Source organism: Podarcis cretensis, assembly GCF_951804945.1.
Source record: "Podarcis cretensis genome assembly, chromosome: 1".
NCBI lineage: Eukaryota > Metazoa > Chordata > Lepidosauria > Squamata > Lacertidae > Podarcis > Podarcis cretensis.
Window position 1 is genome coordinate 136,479,780 of NC_137170.1, and position 17,525 is coordinate 136,497,304.

General features: G+C 42.2%; 1 protein-coding gene across 2 annotated transcripts in view; it reads left to right on the forward strand.

Annotated features, from left to right (window-relative positions):
• PCNT (pericentrin) overlaps nucleotides 1-12,779 on the forward strand; it is a 79,169-nt gene extending 66,390 nt beyond the window's left edge. Inside the window, exons 33-41 of one of the 2 annotated variants that reach the window (XM_079974923.1) lie at nucleotides 1,153-1,845; nucleotides 2,620-2,888; nucleotides 3,770-3,869; nucleotides 6,773-6,937; nucleotides 9,087-9,322; nucleotides 10,409-10,497; nucleotides 10,991-11,132; nucleotides 11,821-11,918; nucleotides 12,601-12,779. In XM_079974923.1, the coding sequence (XP_079831049.1) occupies nucleotides 1,153-1,845; nucleotides 2,620-2,888; nucleotides 3,770-3,869; nucleotides 6,773-6,937; nucleotides 9,087-9,322; nucleotides 10,409-10,497; nucleotides 10,991-11,132; nucleotides 11,821-11,918; nucleotides 12,601-12,626 (1,818 nt within the window). In that variant the 3' untranslated portion in view covers nucleotides 12,627-12,779. Of the gene's footprint in view, nucleotides 1-1,152; nucleotides 1,846-2,619; nucleotides 2,889-3,769; nucleotides 3,870-6,772; nucleotides 6,938-9,086; nucleotides 9,323-10,408; nucleotides 10,535-10,990; nucleotides 11,133-11,820; nucleotides 11,919-12,600 lie in introns of those variants that run through there. The other variant, XR_013838581.1, reaches the window with a different exon arrangement.
• Nucleotides 12,780-17,525: the final 4,746 nt, after the last annotated feature.

The following is a 17,525-nucleotide window of genomic DNA, read 5'->3' on the forward strand; positions in this document are numbered from 1 at the left end:
TGTTTTATCATAATAGGACTTGTAAAAAAACTTTTTTTTTTTTTTGTGCCACAGTACATGTGCAGAGAGTGCCACTGTCTCTACACACACACACATTTTTTTTCCCTCTGCACTTGTATGGATAGGGAAAGAGCTTCTGTGTAAGAGGGCCCATGTATGATTTTCAAACAAGATTGACCACATACAGTGGTGCCTCGCAAGACGAAATTAATCCGTTCCGCGAGTCTCTTCGTCTAGCGGTTTTTTCGTCTTGCAAAGCAAGCCCATTGACGGCTTAGCGGATTAGCGCTATTAGCGGCTTTTAGCGGCTTTTAGCGGCTTTTAGCGGCTTATTGGATAAGCAGATAAGTGGCTTAGCGGCTTAGAAAAAGGGGGGGGAGGAAAAAACCCCCGCAGGAACTCGCAAGACATTTTCGTCTTGCGAAGCAAGCCCATAGGAAATTTGTTTTGCGAAGCACCTCCAAAACAGAAAACCCTTTCGTCTAGCGGGTTTTCCGTCTTGCAAGGCATTCGTCTTGCGGGGCACCACTGTACCTCTTACTTAGAAAGTAAGCCATACGCACAACATAAGTTTTTGAATTAGGGTATTGATTATACCTACACACCTATTGCCAAAAAACTGAACAAACACACAAAAACGTTTCAGATGTGAAGAAAACTTGCTTCCAATTGCAGGCAGTTTTCCTCTCCCAAAATACCAATTTAACTTTTAATAATCCAAAACATATTTTTCTCTAAATGAACAGTATCCCAACTGATGGACAACAAATGATGGCCAGGGCACAACAGAACGTGCATATTTGCAGTGCATGGCTCATTCCTGAAAATGTGAGGTACTATGCTATTTTGCGAATGCCAACAGGTAATTAATGCCAAGAAGAATTGTCCATGATTCACATCCTGGTCCTGGAGTTGATAGACACACATTATTTAAAAGGTTATGGGTGACCTGCTGAGTTTGAGGCATCAAGCTCCACCCTAGATAAATATGTGAATTGTCGCTGGTCAAATTACCAATAATTTAGTTAGAATTAGCAAGTTGTGGGCTTCTGGTTCAGAATCTTCTTTTTAATTTTAATTTACAAACTGAAATTCCTCTGAGACATTGAAAGTCTTGTGTAATTGTAGTGATTTTTCCCTTCTTCTGTACAGGAGTTGCAAGCTGCCTTGGAACTACAGTGCATTCAAAACAACCAACTGTCTGTGGCTTTAGAGCATGAACAGTCAGCAAACAGTAATCTCCGTAAAGAACTTGAGATTGAACATTCTCGCTGTGAAGCTTTATTGTCCCAATATAAAAATAAACTCTTGGAACTGCAGAAAAGTGAAGATGTTGAGAAGAATCGCAGTTTAGAACTTTTAAGTGCTTTGAAACATGAACGTATTTTGACAGAACAGCTGAGCATGAGAATAAATGAATGTGGGTCTTGTAAGCATAACGATTCATTGCAGGAACTGAAAGCTCAGTTGTACGAAGAGAGGTCCCATGCCAGGAATCTTTTAGCCATAATTGAGAAGACGCGGCAGCAAGTACTTGATTCAAAGAAGCAAATGGGTGAAATGCAGACGCCCTCTGAACAGCCTCCGAAAGAACAAGAGCTCCACACCACTTTACAGGCCGCACAGGCTGCTCTGCAAAGTCAAAAAGAGGACATTATCCATGCCTTGAAGATACAGACAGAGAAAGATATACAAATGAGAAAGAAATGGGATCAGTTGCAGTCCGTTCTCAGATTGCTGAGGGAGCAGGAAAGAGAGACAGAACAAAGAAGAAGAGAAATAAAGCAGGAACAACAAACAGAATTTGGCAAACTGAAGGAACTACAGGAAGCTGGAGAAAGTCTGGTAAGAACATGTGGTTTCTTTTTACTTTTTTCAGCCCTGGCTTGCAAAAATTCAGAGGCCTTTTTACTTATTTATAGCCATGGATTTGTTACCTCAATAATCTACCCCATGAATACAATAAAAACATCACCACAAAGATTTTATTTTTATTTTTACCAGTATGCTTTCCTAATTTGGATTATTCACACTGGGTGTTTGTGGAGAAAGTGGCACCTTACTCAGCTTTGCATATCAATAATAAGTCTACTCATCCCAGGATAAATGAGGGGCAACTCAGGACCACACTGGTTTTACCAGGATGCCTTCCCCCTTTTCAGATTATTTTAGCCTTTTATACTTTGAATGTATAAATGAGAGAACCTGACATGAGGGTTCAGGTGAGTAAAGCAATTATTTAATAGTAAAGAGACATAGAAAAGTGTGTTTCAGAGAACTAGTAGCGGCCCACAGGGAAGGATAGCACTGTGGACCTTGCCTCCTGACACTAGCACATATCGGGGGGACAAGAAGAGTGGTGTGGGTGCCCTGGCAAAGCTAACCCAGTACTCTCACTGGTGCTCACTGCAGCACCACCCTTCCCACCAACCACTTCTGCAAATAACATTCCTCTCCTCCCCCCCCCAGCCCACTTCATCTTGTTAGCAATGGATCTCATGGCATGGAAGAGCTTAGATACTAACTTCTTCCTACAGCTTGTGAATTATTTCCTGTGTGCATTGCAAAGTGCTACTTTATTTTTATATATTGCAAATAGCTATGCTTCTGTTCCCATAGCATGAATTGGAATTGCAACATTGGAAGAACACTAGAAGAACAAAGGATTTGCAACAGATTCTAGAACACTTGGAGAAACAGGAAAGATACCTTAATTGTCATAAAAATCAAGATGAACTTCCTCCATGTCCTTCAAAAAATCATTATACCAACTTTACAGCAGATACAGTAATGCTCCATGTGGAGCAGCAGAAATTAGAAAACATCAGAGAACAGTTGCTCATTGCTGCAGGTTATCTTTCTGAGTTCATATACAAAACTACAGAGCGGTGAGTATTTTACAAGGATCTTAATTGAAACCAATTTTTTATTTTTCGTGTTTGAAATACCTATCAAAACTGAGGGACCACCACAGCTATGAGTCCTGGTTTCCGTAATTTGTTACTAATGTCTTATCCAGTCCTAGTAATTGGACATTTTCTCTGCACCAACTAGAAACTTTAGTTTCCTTGGATAAAATCCTAAAACTATTACATGTCAACAAGATTCTTGACCCTAAGGCCCAATTCAGATGTAATGCATCTAAAACAGGCTTCCTCAACCTCTGCCCCCCAGATGTTTTGAGACTACAATTCCCATCATCCCTGACCACTGGTCCTGCTAGCTAGGTATCATGGGAGTTGTAGGCCAAAAACATCTGGAGGGCTGAGGTTGAGGAAGCCTGACCTGAACTATTATTACATTTAAAAAATTACATTTTTCTGCTTTACCTTCAGTAAGGAATATGAATACACTCACACACACATACATATACACGTGCTCATACCTGCACACGATGCAAAGCAGCTCAAAGTTTGCACCTGCTGGTGCTGATGTAACACTAAACAGTGGTCTGAATCAGGCCTGAATGTGGCAGTTCATGACACTTTCAGGCCCCAGCTTACCATATATGCTCAGTCTACATGAACGTGGAAGGTAAGGTGTGCCTGAAAAAAGTGATGCCTTCATTACTTTCATAAAAACACATTAGTACTTTTTTACTGGTGAATGTTATTCCGTATACAGTTGGTGAATTACTTCTGTTTTCTATGCTGTCTTAATGTCAAATGGTTCAGGTTTCATATGTATAGAGACAGATCTGTTCCATGGGACAGCAACAGAGTCTACAATTACTTGGATTATTTCTTTTTTTCTACCCTTTATTTAACAGAACAGTTAACTGGCCTCCTTCAAATGATGAAGCAGTTGCAGCCTTGTTGCATATAGTTGAGGAACTTAAAGCAGAGTTACTGGCCTCCTCCAAATCTCCAGTAAGAGGGTTCATTTTATTTTATTTTCATAAGCCATTGTTCATACTTCAGTTAAAGCTTATAAGCAATTTTTTTAAAAAAAGAAACAAAAGGCGGGTAACCCATTTTACCTTTTGAAGGGGTTGAAGGAAGAGTTCATCCTAAATATCTGTGAGCTATTTTCCTGGCAGACAAGAGCTATGTAGCAGCCATGCTTGGTCCTAGCTGCTCTAGCAACTCAAGAAGGAAAGCTCTATGATTCTTTTGACTGCTCCTCCTCATTTTCCTGTCAGCATCTCTCTAGTTTTGTCTTCCAGCCAGCTCAAGCAGATGTCCTTGCTCCTTTTCTTTGTGCTTGCTTTTTGAGCTATCTTTAACTTTCTCTTCTCTTTATACCTTTTTACTTCAGTTTAGCTGTATTCCTCTTTTTGCTTCCCCAAAATCTCTCTCTTTACTCATCCAGTCTCCCAAAAAGAAATCTCTGGGCCCCATAATTAAAGCAAAGAAACTAGCGACTCCTCACAAGAAGAGCCAATGGATTTCATGTAGGGCAGCAAAGGCCACAGCCAAAGAAAACAACCACAGAATCAACTCTGTTACAATGGGCACATCCCCAGGTGGAAACAACATTGAGTGAGCCAACAGGTTGTCTTCAAACAAAAGTGGTTCGTGTTTTAGAGCCATAGGGGAGAGGGAATGCCTCAAAAGAAACCGTATTCCTCCTTTCTTACCATCATACAGGAAGGTCTTTCAGAAGTGGAGGGAATTACTAAATTAGTGGCTGCCAGAGCCCTCAGCAGACCACATGATGCTCTTAATGCTCCCCTAGAAAGTCTGCACTTTTATGCACCAGTTGAGAATTTCAGGTGGCTTTCATCCACCTTGGTGGCTCTGGATCCAGTTATCAATTCAAGTAACCTCAGGCATCAAATCCAGTAAACAGTGCTCAATCCTCAAGAAAAAACAAAAGTCGAGACCCTGTAAGAGACAACTCTCCTTCTCCCTACTCTTTGCCATCAGAATCATGACCCACGTACCAAGGCCAAAAAGGTACACAGAAAACATGAAAACAATCAAAGGCCAGATTTCCAGACCTCTCCTCAAATCAAACTCTGCCTAGACTCCCTGGCATGTGGGGCCTTATCTGCTCCTCAGACTTCATTCAAGGAGAGCCTTCCATTTTTTAATCTGATCCGAGTGGGGAGCTGAAGAAGGAAAATGCACAATGGAGCAGTACATCAGACCAGGATATGGGGGTCGAGGTCCCTGAACTTCATTTTGTAAAAAGAATTTACCTGCCCCCCGCAAAGCTGCAAGACTTCCAGCTCGTCGCCATAGATGATGGCTGAAATTCCATCATCTCCGTTTCGCACGGGCAATTAGAGGCTGAGATGGGAGTAATCAGCCTCCCAAATTCCTCCAGGGGTGGAGGAAACAGTCTCATCCGCAGTCGCCCAACACCTGGCCCCAAATCTGGAGGGAATAAGGGGCTGTAGGGCATTGGATAGAAAGCCCCCGTGTGATTCTGGCACTCTCCAAAGCTGTCTCCGCGAGTGACATTTCTTAAGATGTAAAATTGGATTTAAATAATGGACATGCTTTGAGTGAAGAGGGAGGATTTTTTCTGCTAATTAATTCAGCCTCTGAAGATTTAGAAGACTCGATTGTAAAAGGGGACTTATCAGCTGAGATGCCGGTTTGACAGAACTAAAAAGGGGGGGTGAGACTTCATTTACCTTCCTTCAATATTTGCCTATGTGATTACATTTGGCGAATCCCCTCTGGAAGGGATGACTGCTGGACTTATGAAAGCAAGTGAGACTAAAAAATTGCATTTGTTGATATAATAAGGTTTTAATAACTCTAATAATTACTAACGGTGTGGAAATAACTGGGGGGGAAGGAAAATCAAGGCTTTCAACTCTTGGTTTCCTGGAAGAAGATCAAAAGACTCCCCTGGAGTAGAAGAGACATCTCATTAACAACTGGGGAAATGCCAAAGAACTTTGGATATCTGCTTGGGAGGTTTTTGACGAAGTATTAATTTAACAAGGAGCCAGGAGTGAAACCGAAAGTAGACTGACCAGCTAGCTGAATCAAATTATTGGGGCGGGGGGGAGAGACCTCTAACATTTTACTCTTAGATATTTGTACTTCCAGTTTACTTGGTAACTCCCCTCCCTGGGAAAAGCTAATGTTTGAATAGCAGCTGGTTAAGGAAAAACACTGGGCAGACGCCATGATTTGATTTTATCTGGACTGTGTGTCGATATGGCAGCTTCCTGCAGTGGAAGGCTTCTGGACTGATTCAGCAGAAACACCAGTTTGTGACAAGAGGATGTGAATTTACAGAGGGGAATCTCGGATTACAGATTTGGACTATAAAGAAGAAGAGTAAGACATAAAATCCACACAGAAACATTTTATTTGGACTTAAACTCACTTGCAGAATGAACACAGAGGCTGTTGAAAATAATGACGGATTAACATCAGAATGTATTAAGGGAATTATTGTAATATTTTGAAATGCAGCAGAACTATGAGAGGATTAGGATTCCCTCCAATCTCGAAGCATGGAAAGTCAGCTAAAAAATAATAATAATTTATAATTAGGCATAACATTGGAATTTGTTTGATTATTGGATAATTTGTATAATTTGGAATATATAATTTGGTTTCATTGGTGGGGGGGGGGACTTTCCCCAGGTCGGCAACAGACAGCCTAAGGTACATGGGTAACACACAGTTTTCCAGAGACTTATCCTTCTTGCTCACTGAAGTGGTCTACCCCATCCCTCTTCCCTAGTCACAAGGGAAAGCACACAACCCGTATCAGGCCATTATATTTAAATGTTGCTGAATTTCATTGCCTATATTGTATTGAATTTTGAAGTTTTGAACCAGTCTTTAAATGTCATGCTTAGATCAAACCTACATGTGTTATTAACTCCATGCAAGAATCGGAAGGGACTGCTTATCAGGAGAAGATACCTATTTTGCCCAATGGCTTTCGAACAACAGAGCATGAAGAAACAAAAACTAATTTTGTGGCAGAAAACAAGTCAGCAATGCCATCTTCCAATCTGAAGGTAAAAATTTCTCTGCATATGTTCTCTTTCTTTGAGCTGTTCTCATGCATATCAGCAGTAACATACGAAGCCAAATTTAGCTGGCAATAGGAAGGGTGGGTAGGTGGGTATAGTGCTCAGAGCAGGGGTTAAGGGAATCTTGTGATGAAAATCTCCCAAAATGAGTATTTATTTATTAATAAATGTATAGATTACAACATTTAAATCAATATAAAACATAAGATGTTAAAAATATCTTTTATTAGGAAACCAGAAGCATTTCTTCTGGGTTTAATCACAAACGATATTCCTAGCAACAAAAAGAAAATATTTCTGTATGCGACAACGCTGCTGCCAGGATGCTTATAGCAAAAAATTAGAAGGGGGGGGGGGGAGAGAAATCCCATCAGTAAAGGAATGGCAAATTAAACTTTGTGAATATATAGATTTGGCAAGATTAACGGCAGTCTTAAGGGGACAGTCAGAACAAAAATTAATAAAATTATGGGATTGTGTTAAAGAATACATGAAAAAACATTGTTCTGGAGTAAAAATATCGGTATGTAATGAGTGAAGTTCTGCAGGGTCAAAGAAATGGTTGTAATAGGTATAAAGCTAGAAGCAATATAAATATAACACAACAATTAAGAAAATTGAAAATTTGAAGTCCCAAAACAGTGGAAGGAAGTCAAAGTCTATGTATGTTTTGTTATGTATTGTGAATGTTATGGTTATGGTTTTTCTTTGTTTTTTTCTTTTTCCTTTTTGGTTTTATATGTATAATTTATGTTGTAATTTATTTTATTTTATTGAAAAATAAAAGCATAAAACATAAGCAACATAAATCAGTCATAATAATAGTAATAAAGATACTTCAGTTCAATATGTCACAGCCAGCCATATATAAGACTAAAAACTCCTGCCTATTGAGCCCCCTCATTAAAAAACCATCCTCAGCCAGTCTCAGTGCCACTGAAGGGGAGGCTTTTGATCATATAGCTCTAGAGAGGATGATCCCTACCTATGGGGCCCCTCCGAAAACTGTGCCCTCTCTTTCTGAAGGGCACACAAGCAGGGCCTCCATTGCACAGTCCTATGACCAGCTTCTATGAGGGAAGGGGCCCAAACAATTAAAGGCTTTAAAGTTATTGGTAGCACTTTGAGTTGGCCTAGAAGCCATTGCAACAGATGCAGAATAGGTGTAATGTAGACTGAGCATTTAGCCACCGTCATCACCTAGGCTGCTGCATTCTTCATCTGCTGAAGCTTCTAAAGGAGATTCCGACTCAACATCAGGAAGAACTTTCTAATGGTAAGAGCTGTTCAGCAGTGGGACGGTCTCCCTCAGAAGTTGGTAGACTCCTTCCTTGGAGGTTTCTCAGCAGAGGTTGGATGGCCATCTGTCATGGATGCTTCAGTTGGGTCCCTTCCAACTCTGCAATTCTTTGATTCTATGAAGTAGTTTACAAAGGCGGACCCACACAGAATGCATTGCAATAGCGCACTCTGGATATGATAAGGTCATGAATTACTGCAGAGATTTGTTATGCACAGATAGGATTGCAGCTGGTGAATCACCCCAAACTGATAAAATCCCAAATCTTCCCAAACTGAGAAATGGCAAACTTGAGGTAGAATCACCTGTTTTACCAAAAAACTGAGTTCTGGCTGATCAGACCAGGGTGAGGATTGTGTAAAGTGGCATCCAAGAAGCACAGCAAAGGAAAAGTTTAAAAGCTTTATTAAACAAAACACAGTAGTGGGCCCTCTTAAAACCTCAAGACAACCAAGAAACGACTAAATAGCAAGTGTTGAGGCACTCAAGGGGGAAGAGGAACCAGTTCATTCATACTCACACACGACCTGTAAACATTTAACTGCTAAGAGCACATAGTCCAGAGCTTTCCAAACTTTTCATGTTGGTGGCACGTTTTTTAGACATGCATCATTTCGCGACACGGTAATTCAGTTTTCCTAGCAAACTGGAGGTAAAACCAACGCCTTTCCAGTCCTGGGAGGAGAGCGGGGAGCGTTTGTGCGACACACCGTTTGGAAAGCTCTCAGCCATAGACAAATGGATTGCAGGGAAATATTATTGAGGTAGGTGCTTTTTGTAATTGGTTTCTAAATTTTCTGTAAGCTCAGTGTTGTTCTTCTCTTTAAAATTTAGATGCAGAAGTTATACAGGAAGTATTTGAGAGCTGAGAGCTTTAGGAAAGCTCTGGTTTATCAGAAAAAATATCTTCTGCTGCTTCTGGGTGGATTCCAAGAATGCGAGCAAGCAACCCTGTCCCTCATAGCGCGCATGGGCATCTATCCTTCTCCTGATCTGGCCGTCTCTGAATTACGGAGCCGTTCCTTTACAAAGTTCAGGTCTGCCATTAGAGTGGTGATTGCAATATCAAGGTAACCAAACACTTTTCTTCAAATATCACCAAATTGTTCCCTATTTCTACATTTCACTACATGTTATCATCTATTTTTTCTTTTTAAAGAGGAATAAAAAGTCCCCACTGAAACAAAAGAATTTAAATCCTCACTCAGTTGGCAAGCCATGTGCCCTAATGGAAGTGAAGATGGCATACCTGAAGCAACCAGGGGCATCTGCCAGTCAAAGTGCCTTGTGAAGTGTTTTTATTGAATGGGGGGGTGTATGGGTAGGGAAAGAAGAAAATAAGGTTTTTTCAGTTTGATTTTTTAAAGACTTTATCCCAGATTTTCCAGGGTTTATTCCCCAGGGCCTTCACATTTGTTACCTGCTAGCCACTTTGGCCTGGCAGTGGTCACTTGCTGAGGTGTGTGGAAAGAACAAAAGAAATCAACCCGTTTTCTCAGCTGTTTCATGCCCACTAGCCATGTAGAGCTGGCAGTGGGCACTGAACCAGGGGTGGACTTTGGTAACCTTTGGTAGTACAGCACCCTGAGCCAGGCCAAAATGAATCTTCTAAATGATGGATCTTCTCTGTTTTGTGCCCCTTCGGCTCAGCCTTCTAAATCCACCCGCACTGCCCTAAATTCAGCGATGATGTAATGGCTTTTTTTAAAAGAAAGAAAGAAAGAAAGAAAGAAAGAAAGAAAGAAAGAAAGAAAGAAAGAAAGAAAGAAAAGAGTGCTAGAGATCATCCCTGTTGCTGAGCAGAGGGACATTACTGACTTGGTGGTGGGTGATGGGCATTCCAGTAAGGTGTATATGACAGGGGAGGTATGTTACTTGCTTGCTTGTTTGTTTGCTTGTTTGGCAAACTTGATAAGCTGCTTGATAGTTAACAAAAATCTGCATGTGTGGCCTGTGAAATGTAGAAATGCCCTTGGATTTGAGGGGGGTGAAGATGTATGTGGTGTGTGTATGAGAGGGGGACGTGTGGCCACCTTTTATGTTTTTCCTGGAATTTTCACAGTAAGTGTGGTGGGCGGCATTTGTACAGTTTTGTGAGATCTTGCAAGTACTATGGAAACTATTTTGCACACTGATTCATGTCTTTTTGCCTCAAGGTTAAAGTTTCTGGTGAAAAAATGGCACAAAGTTGGCAGGAAAGAGATGCCGTCGGAATCTGTTTCTCCTAACGTTAGACACAATTCATGTGAGAACTCCAGAAGAATCCTGTGGATTGATTACAAGTTATTATTAGTATATATCTCTTTGTGCAGAAGTGAACAAACTAAACTCCTATCATAACTGTGTATACTTGTGTTCCTCTTATTTCTGAGTAACCTATTATGCCACATATCTTTCGAAAAGTATAGCTGCTTGCCTCTTGTGAAAGCAGCCACACAAACTAAGGGAAATCTCTCGATCCTGGATATATGGATGGTGATGCGGAAAGCAGGAGGTGGGAAGCCATGGGGAATGCTCAGGACTTGAGTTTGTTCTTGTAGCAGCTCATAGTTAATAGGCTTTTAAATGTTTGACTGTCTGCTGCAGTACTGATGCATGGCTTATACAGTAAAAGTTTTTGCTTTAAGCTATATCTTACTTTTTAAAATGCACACATTGCTTCCTTCCTGCATTATAGAATTGTCTTCATTGACCATAGGTTCAGGTCTAAATGAATCACTGTATACTCTTCAATCTAGGTACCAGGGCTAGAATCGAGGTGCTAAAGCAACATGAGGTGTTCCCAGGTGATGGAACTCAGGAAGCGAGACACAGCAGCAGGAGCTATCTCTTGAGTCTTGGGAACTCCTCACCTAAACCACCACAACAGCTGCATAACAGGTTGGTGTAGAGTTTATTTCAAATGTGGGTGTCATCCACACTCTACTTTTTTCTAACTAATGTACCATTCTGAATCATTCTATAAATAAAAACGGCATTTAAAGCTTGAATGATCTATGACAGAAGTAAGGAATTTGCGGTCCTCCAACTGTTGCAGCATGGCTGATGGTTAGAAATGATGGGGGTTGTGATCCAACAGCACCTGGAAGACCACAAGGGGCCAATCCAAAGCTGTGAATATACTGCTCTTTTACCCTTTTATAATTAGAGTTGTACCTATCCACAAAACTGAAATACTTCTTTTCTGTTTTTTGGTGGCATGTGCATTGCAAATAGCATTTAATACCTGCACTTCTTCCAATTATTGCTACACTTCATGGTTTAAAAAAATCTAGGCTGTTGGTCAGACAAGGAAGTTTAAACTGAATATAGCTGCAATTGCTTTTTAGCATGAAAACCAGGATCTCCTTAAACAGGTTCCAAACTTCACAGGAAAGCTGGAAAGCAGCTGGGGCACACACACACACCGGGCTTCACATGGAAGGGGGGGGGTGATAGTCAGGGTCTCCTAAGTCTGTTGGTACTATGTTTTGCCCTTCGTGCTTATGTCAGTGTGTTTGGCTACTTTATGTACTGAGAATTTTGTGTATGGGGAGGCTTACTTATTTTTATATTTATGCCATTACAGCACTTCTTCAGCTTCATCTAAAGATCCTGAACATTCATTAACTGAATATATTGCTCACTTGGAGGCCATTCAGCAGAGACTGGGAATTATTATGCCAGGTAAAGTAGTTTTAATGAATTCTGAGGCATGCATTTGCCTTTCAGTCTTAAATCATGCCCAGCAACCCACATAGAGACAAAGAGCCCTTTTTTGTTGCCATGTCAAAAAAATAAACAGAGATGGCCCAAAATACTTTCAAACAGGAAATGAAAATGTATAACTTTAAAAAGAGAGGGGCTGAAATGCTATGCACTTATTTGGGAGTAAACCAACCTAAACTCAGTAAACCTTACTTCAGAGTAAATGTGCATCATATTGCATTGCACGTGTCCACAGCACTAGCTCAAAACATTGCTGCCTGAGACAAAGGATCAAGTAATGTCTCACCATTCTTTTCTTTTTTAATGGATTAGCTGTTCATTGCTACAAACATGACAGCATCTTCCACTGTACCTGAGGCCAGCAGGCTAGTTGGGGGCAGATCAAACGCCTCTGCCTTCCAGCACTTCCACTGCCCCCTGTTCTGAAGCAGCTGCCTCACTCCCTATTGAGAGGGCTGCCTCTGCTTGTATAACTTGCTCTTGTATAGTTTTATATTTATATTTTAGATTCTTTAAACTTAGCTGAGAGGGAGGGAGGAACGAAGTGTCCACGGCTTCAGCAGCTCTTACCAGCACCATAGCTTAGTTTAACTATGATTTAAAGTAGTGTTCGAATTAACTTGAATTTGTGTTAATTTAGGACAATCTCGACAAGAGAAACTTTGAAAGTGTTGAGATCACATCTTTGACATGAACTACAGAAACTTTCAGCTATTGCTTTCTTCTCCAGTGAACACCTTTCGCAAGCAACACGTCTGCATGTACAGAATCTGTCAACACTTTTGTTCAGTTGAATAAAAGTGCCTGTGTTTGCTGTAATTTTGCATCATGTTTTTATACAAAGTATTTTTTTATAAATTTTACTGCACTTTGGGTCTTTCAGGAGAAAGTAATGCTTCACGGTTTTTTATTTGGGTTTATTAGGAAGTTGACAACTGAATGTGCCATGTTATTATTATTAGGACTCTGTCCATGCTTCTTTTTACTAAAATTCAAAAATAATTCAGTTGGATTTCTCACAAACCATTATTAAAAAAAAAACCTTCTAAATCCTTACTTAGAACTATTGTGTTTGTGTTTCTTTCATCTTTATAATTTCAGTGTATTATATGTGAAACTGCATATAATCTTAGAATTGTAGAGTTGGAAGGGACTCTGAGAGTCATCTAGTATGTTCCACTAGCAGAATCTCTCCCGATGTTGAAGTCACTGTAAACTTTTCCAATCAAGAACCATCTTATCTGATTAACAGATTTGAGATGCATCCATTTCGTTTGTTGCCCTTTTGAGAAACCGCAGTGCCTTCCATGGTATTAACTGATGTAGCTGGAAGCCTGGAGTGCCCTTCCACCCCCTGCACTGCTCTTTCAGTAAATCAAACTCTCCAATATTTCCAGTCTGCCTGGTGCCAGGGCAGGGATGCCTTGCAGTAATATATAGATTGCAGCCAGTAATTAGCCATGCATGGCAATGTAACAGACAGCCTCTAAGCATACTCAGAGTGCCTTGGCAAAAGAAAATATTTGTGAGGCCATGAAGTTTTCTGGATAGTACAAGGGACATACACACAGGGTTGTGTCCCAATGACAGTCCTACTCAGAGTGGACCTACTGAAATTAATAGGCATGGTGAACAGGAGTATTAATTGGGTCTACTCTGAGTAGACATTAGTTGGGTACAACCCAGAATGCCTTTCCCCCCCCCTCGCTGAGGAGAAATGAAGTTGCCTACATGGTACAAGGGAAGGAAAGCCCTTGGCATGCACAGAGTGCAATATAACTGCCGGTGCTACTGGACTTATGTATATCAGTAAAACTGCAGTTTTTTGTCTTTCGTGATTTGATGAGAGAGCCTCACGGTGTGGTCCTGGGCCTTCTATCATGGAAGAGGATTCCTCTTGGCAGACCTTTGCCATTATTGAGCATCCTGAGCCTGTGGGGCCATGCTGGCTGGCCTTCCCTGCAGGGAGTCTGCTGCCACCTTGGAATAAAAAACGAAGAGGTTTTGACATTTGAAGTGTCCTCCTTCTTCTGACCCTGAAGGTTTGAAGACAAGAAACATAAGGACAAGACAAGATTCCTACCCAAGCTCACTCTGCCTGCATTGGACCAGTACTGGCAGCACTCGTGTACTGTGCACAACTCCTCTCACACCTTTGATGACAATCATGGGAAACTTCTCTTTCTCCTTGCCCATCTATGGATTTGGTATCACTGGCACTTATCCTTTAACCCAGAGCTCCAGATGTTTGATCAGTGCTGGACAAGGATATTATTGACCTCACCTCAGAGGTCCTTTATTGAAGGCCTGGCGTGGATGCCATTTGCCCCCCAATCAGACCATCTAGTCTCCCCAGCACAGCTCGTCAAGGGGCTTAAGGGCATCAGTGATGTCTAGAGGTTCTTCACAATGGTTATCTGACAAGAGAGGAGGACATAGAGATTTCTCCCAAGGTCAGGAGTCCCAGTCTCAACATTTGTGATGTTGTCATTGGGACCAGAGATCCCCACCATATACAAGGTGAGAATACTTTTTTAGGAGTCTATTCTTGTAAAAAAAGGGCCTGCTGGCAAAATGGCCAAGGAACTGTATCAACCCCTGCATATGAGGAGAGGATACAATGTTTGGGTTGTTTAGTGTGTAAGAGGTGAATGATAGAGGTGCATGAACTTGAACTCCCCAAATAATACTAGAACCCAAGGTCATTCAAATAAGTTGGGCAGACAAGTTAAACAAAGGAGTTCACTGTCATAAGATGCAGTTATGGCCACCAACTTGGATAGCTTTAAGTGTCAAATTAATGGCCGATGAGGTTATGTATGGGTCCTAGTTATGATGGCTGTACTACCCCATGATCACAGGCAGAAGGCTTCCATATTAAAAGTGACTGAGGAAAGCTTGGCCTCAAGCAAGTGTGCAAATGCAGGTATTCGGTCAAGGAGCAAAGGCCAGCAAAGACGAACACCTGGTCCATGTGTCTGGGAAGGGATGGGAGCTACATTCTCATAAATGTAACACTGAGATTTAATGCCAGAGCGTTATCTGTTTGAAAAATGTGAACACTGTTAGAGGCACTTGGACATCATTTAATCCTCACAGCGGATTTCAGTTTAATCTGGATGTCAGATTCAAGCTTTAGGAATTAGGCTGTTTTCCGGGGGGCGGGGGCAACTTCCTCAGTTGGATGAGATACCTGATGAAGCTGAATACTTAAGCATTGTGCAAGGAAAGGTAAGTAATTATTTTTCCTGATACTGCCATCAATTTATTCACCCTTACTAGATTTCATATTTCAGATACTTTAGGTGAAATAATCTAAAACCTTTTGTTTAAAATGATTTAGATTCAATTATTATATATTAATTGAATATCTGTTGACTACAAGATACTACAATAGAGGAGCCAAAGGACTATGGCAGTGATGAGGAACCTGTAGCCCTCCGGCAGTTGCTGGACTCCAGCTCCCACCCCCTCTGACCATTGGGAGGACCACAGGGGATCGCCGCATATGATCTTCCATATGAAGTGGCCAGGAGCAGCGGTGTGCCGGTCTAGTGCGCTGCTGCTGCTGCAGCAGCAGCAGCAGTCGCCTTCTGCCCTGGCCTCCTTCCTCCTTCTCAAGCTCCTCTTTCTGCCAGACCGATTCTCCATCCTAATTTACCAGCAGCAGCACGGGGAGATCTAAGCCTTTTGCAATCCCCCCTGCCTTTCTCCTTTGGACAATGGAGAGAGGGGGTTGTAAAAAGGTTTGGGCAAGCATTAAAGGAATGGGGTGGGGTGGGCAAGAAAAGCAGAGTGGGAAGCCTCACTGCCAAGTGCATGGAGGGAGTCAACCAGCGGAGAGGAGGGCATCTTATTCCTTGACGCCATTAGCTTCTGATTGAAGAACTGATGGTGGCTCTGCTGACTTATGGCTCCTTGATTTCTAAGATTTGCTTTGAGTTATCCCAGTGCAGTTTCCCAACTTTATGCAGCATCATTCAGTACTGGATATTTTGAACTGTGGTAACATCATCCCTATGGATTTCTGCGTGTCTCCCACCCTCTCTGGGACATAGGCTCTGCATTTATATCTATAAAAACACATTCTGTCATCCTTTCATATGTGTTAACAGATCATTTTGAACACATAAATTCACAAAATTTATACACATTGATGGGGGGGGGGACCTCAAAGCAGTTTACAAAACAGTAAAATAAAATAAAAAATTACAGCCCTGATTTAAAACATACAAAAGTTAAAAAATTAAAGCAGAATAAAATTACTTCAACTTTCTAAGCATCTGGGTAGGCTTGTCTAAACAGGAGTGTTTCCAGCTGCCAATGAGAGGAGTACAGTGTAGTTTCTCTCACCTGATCTCAAGAAGCAGGGAGTTTCAAAGTGCAGTTGCTGCCACACTAAATGTGTCCTTACAAAGGCAGAACAGGTATCATCATGTGACACCTGTTGCAGTGCCCGTTCCAGTTGGCGCATGTGGCATAAGGTATTCTCATAGGTAAATGGGTCCCTAGTTGCTAAGGGCTTTGCATACTAACAGTAGCACCTTGAACTCAGCCTGGTAGCAGATTGGCTGCCTGTGCAGATCTCTGAGCACAGGTGTTACATGCAGACAAGGCCTCACTCCTGTCAGCGTTGTGCACCCACTGCAGCCTCTGGATCAAGGGCAAGGGAAGTCCCACATGGTCCCATACCTCGCAGTAATTCAGTCTTCATGTAAGAACTCCAGTGGCCAGGCTCTCTCAGCCCTGGAGTGGCCGTAGCTGTCAAAGCAGACACAGTTGCTCAAAGGCACTTCTGGCCATTAAGGCTCCCACAGCCTCCATAGACAGTGTTGGACCCAGAAGCACCCTCAGACTGTGAGCCTTCTCCTTTAGAGTGAGTGCAACCCCATCCACAGCTGGCAACTGACCAAATTCTCAGGAGCAACTCGCCCACAGAGCAGATTGTCAGCAGCATACTGATAGCACCTTGCCCCCCCCAACTCCTAATGACCCAGGTGAGCCAGCTTGGGTCCCACATTGTGGGTGCCCAGCCTGCCCTGCCATGGCGCCATGGCGCAGAGCACCAGAGATAAGGTGGTGCTTAGCTGCAGCCTCCCCCCCTGCCCAGCTCAGTGAAGATGGTGGGAAGATGCAGCACTGGGCCACAGAGGCGGCAGCCTCCCACCACCAGTGAAATTTTTGTGGGTGCTTGGGTCCCCTGGGTCCCCTGGAGATGGCGTGCCTGTAATGACCACTCCCAATGGCTACATGTAGATGTTAAATAGGAGATAAGATAATCCCCGGCAGCACCCCACATCATAGCAGCCAGGGGGCTGAAAGGCACTCCCCATGGGACTGGCTGCACTCAGTCATGAAGGAAAGCTTGGAACCACTCTAATATGGTGCCCTAGTTCCCATTTTCCAGAGGCAGGCCAGGAGGAAGCCCTGGTTGATGGTATCAAATGCCGGTAAGAGATCAAGGGGCAGGAGCAAGGACTCCTGCTATGTCCTGCTCCCTGCAAAGGGTTAGGGCCTTGGCAACACTGGATTGTGTCTTATTTCTATTCACAGAGCTATGAAGAA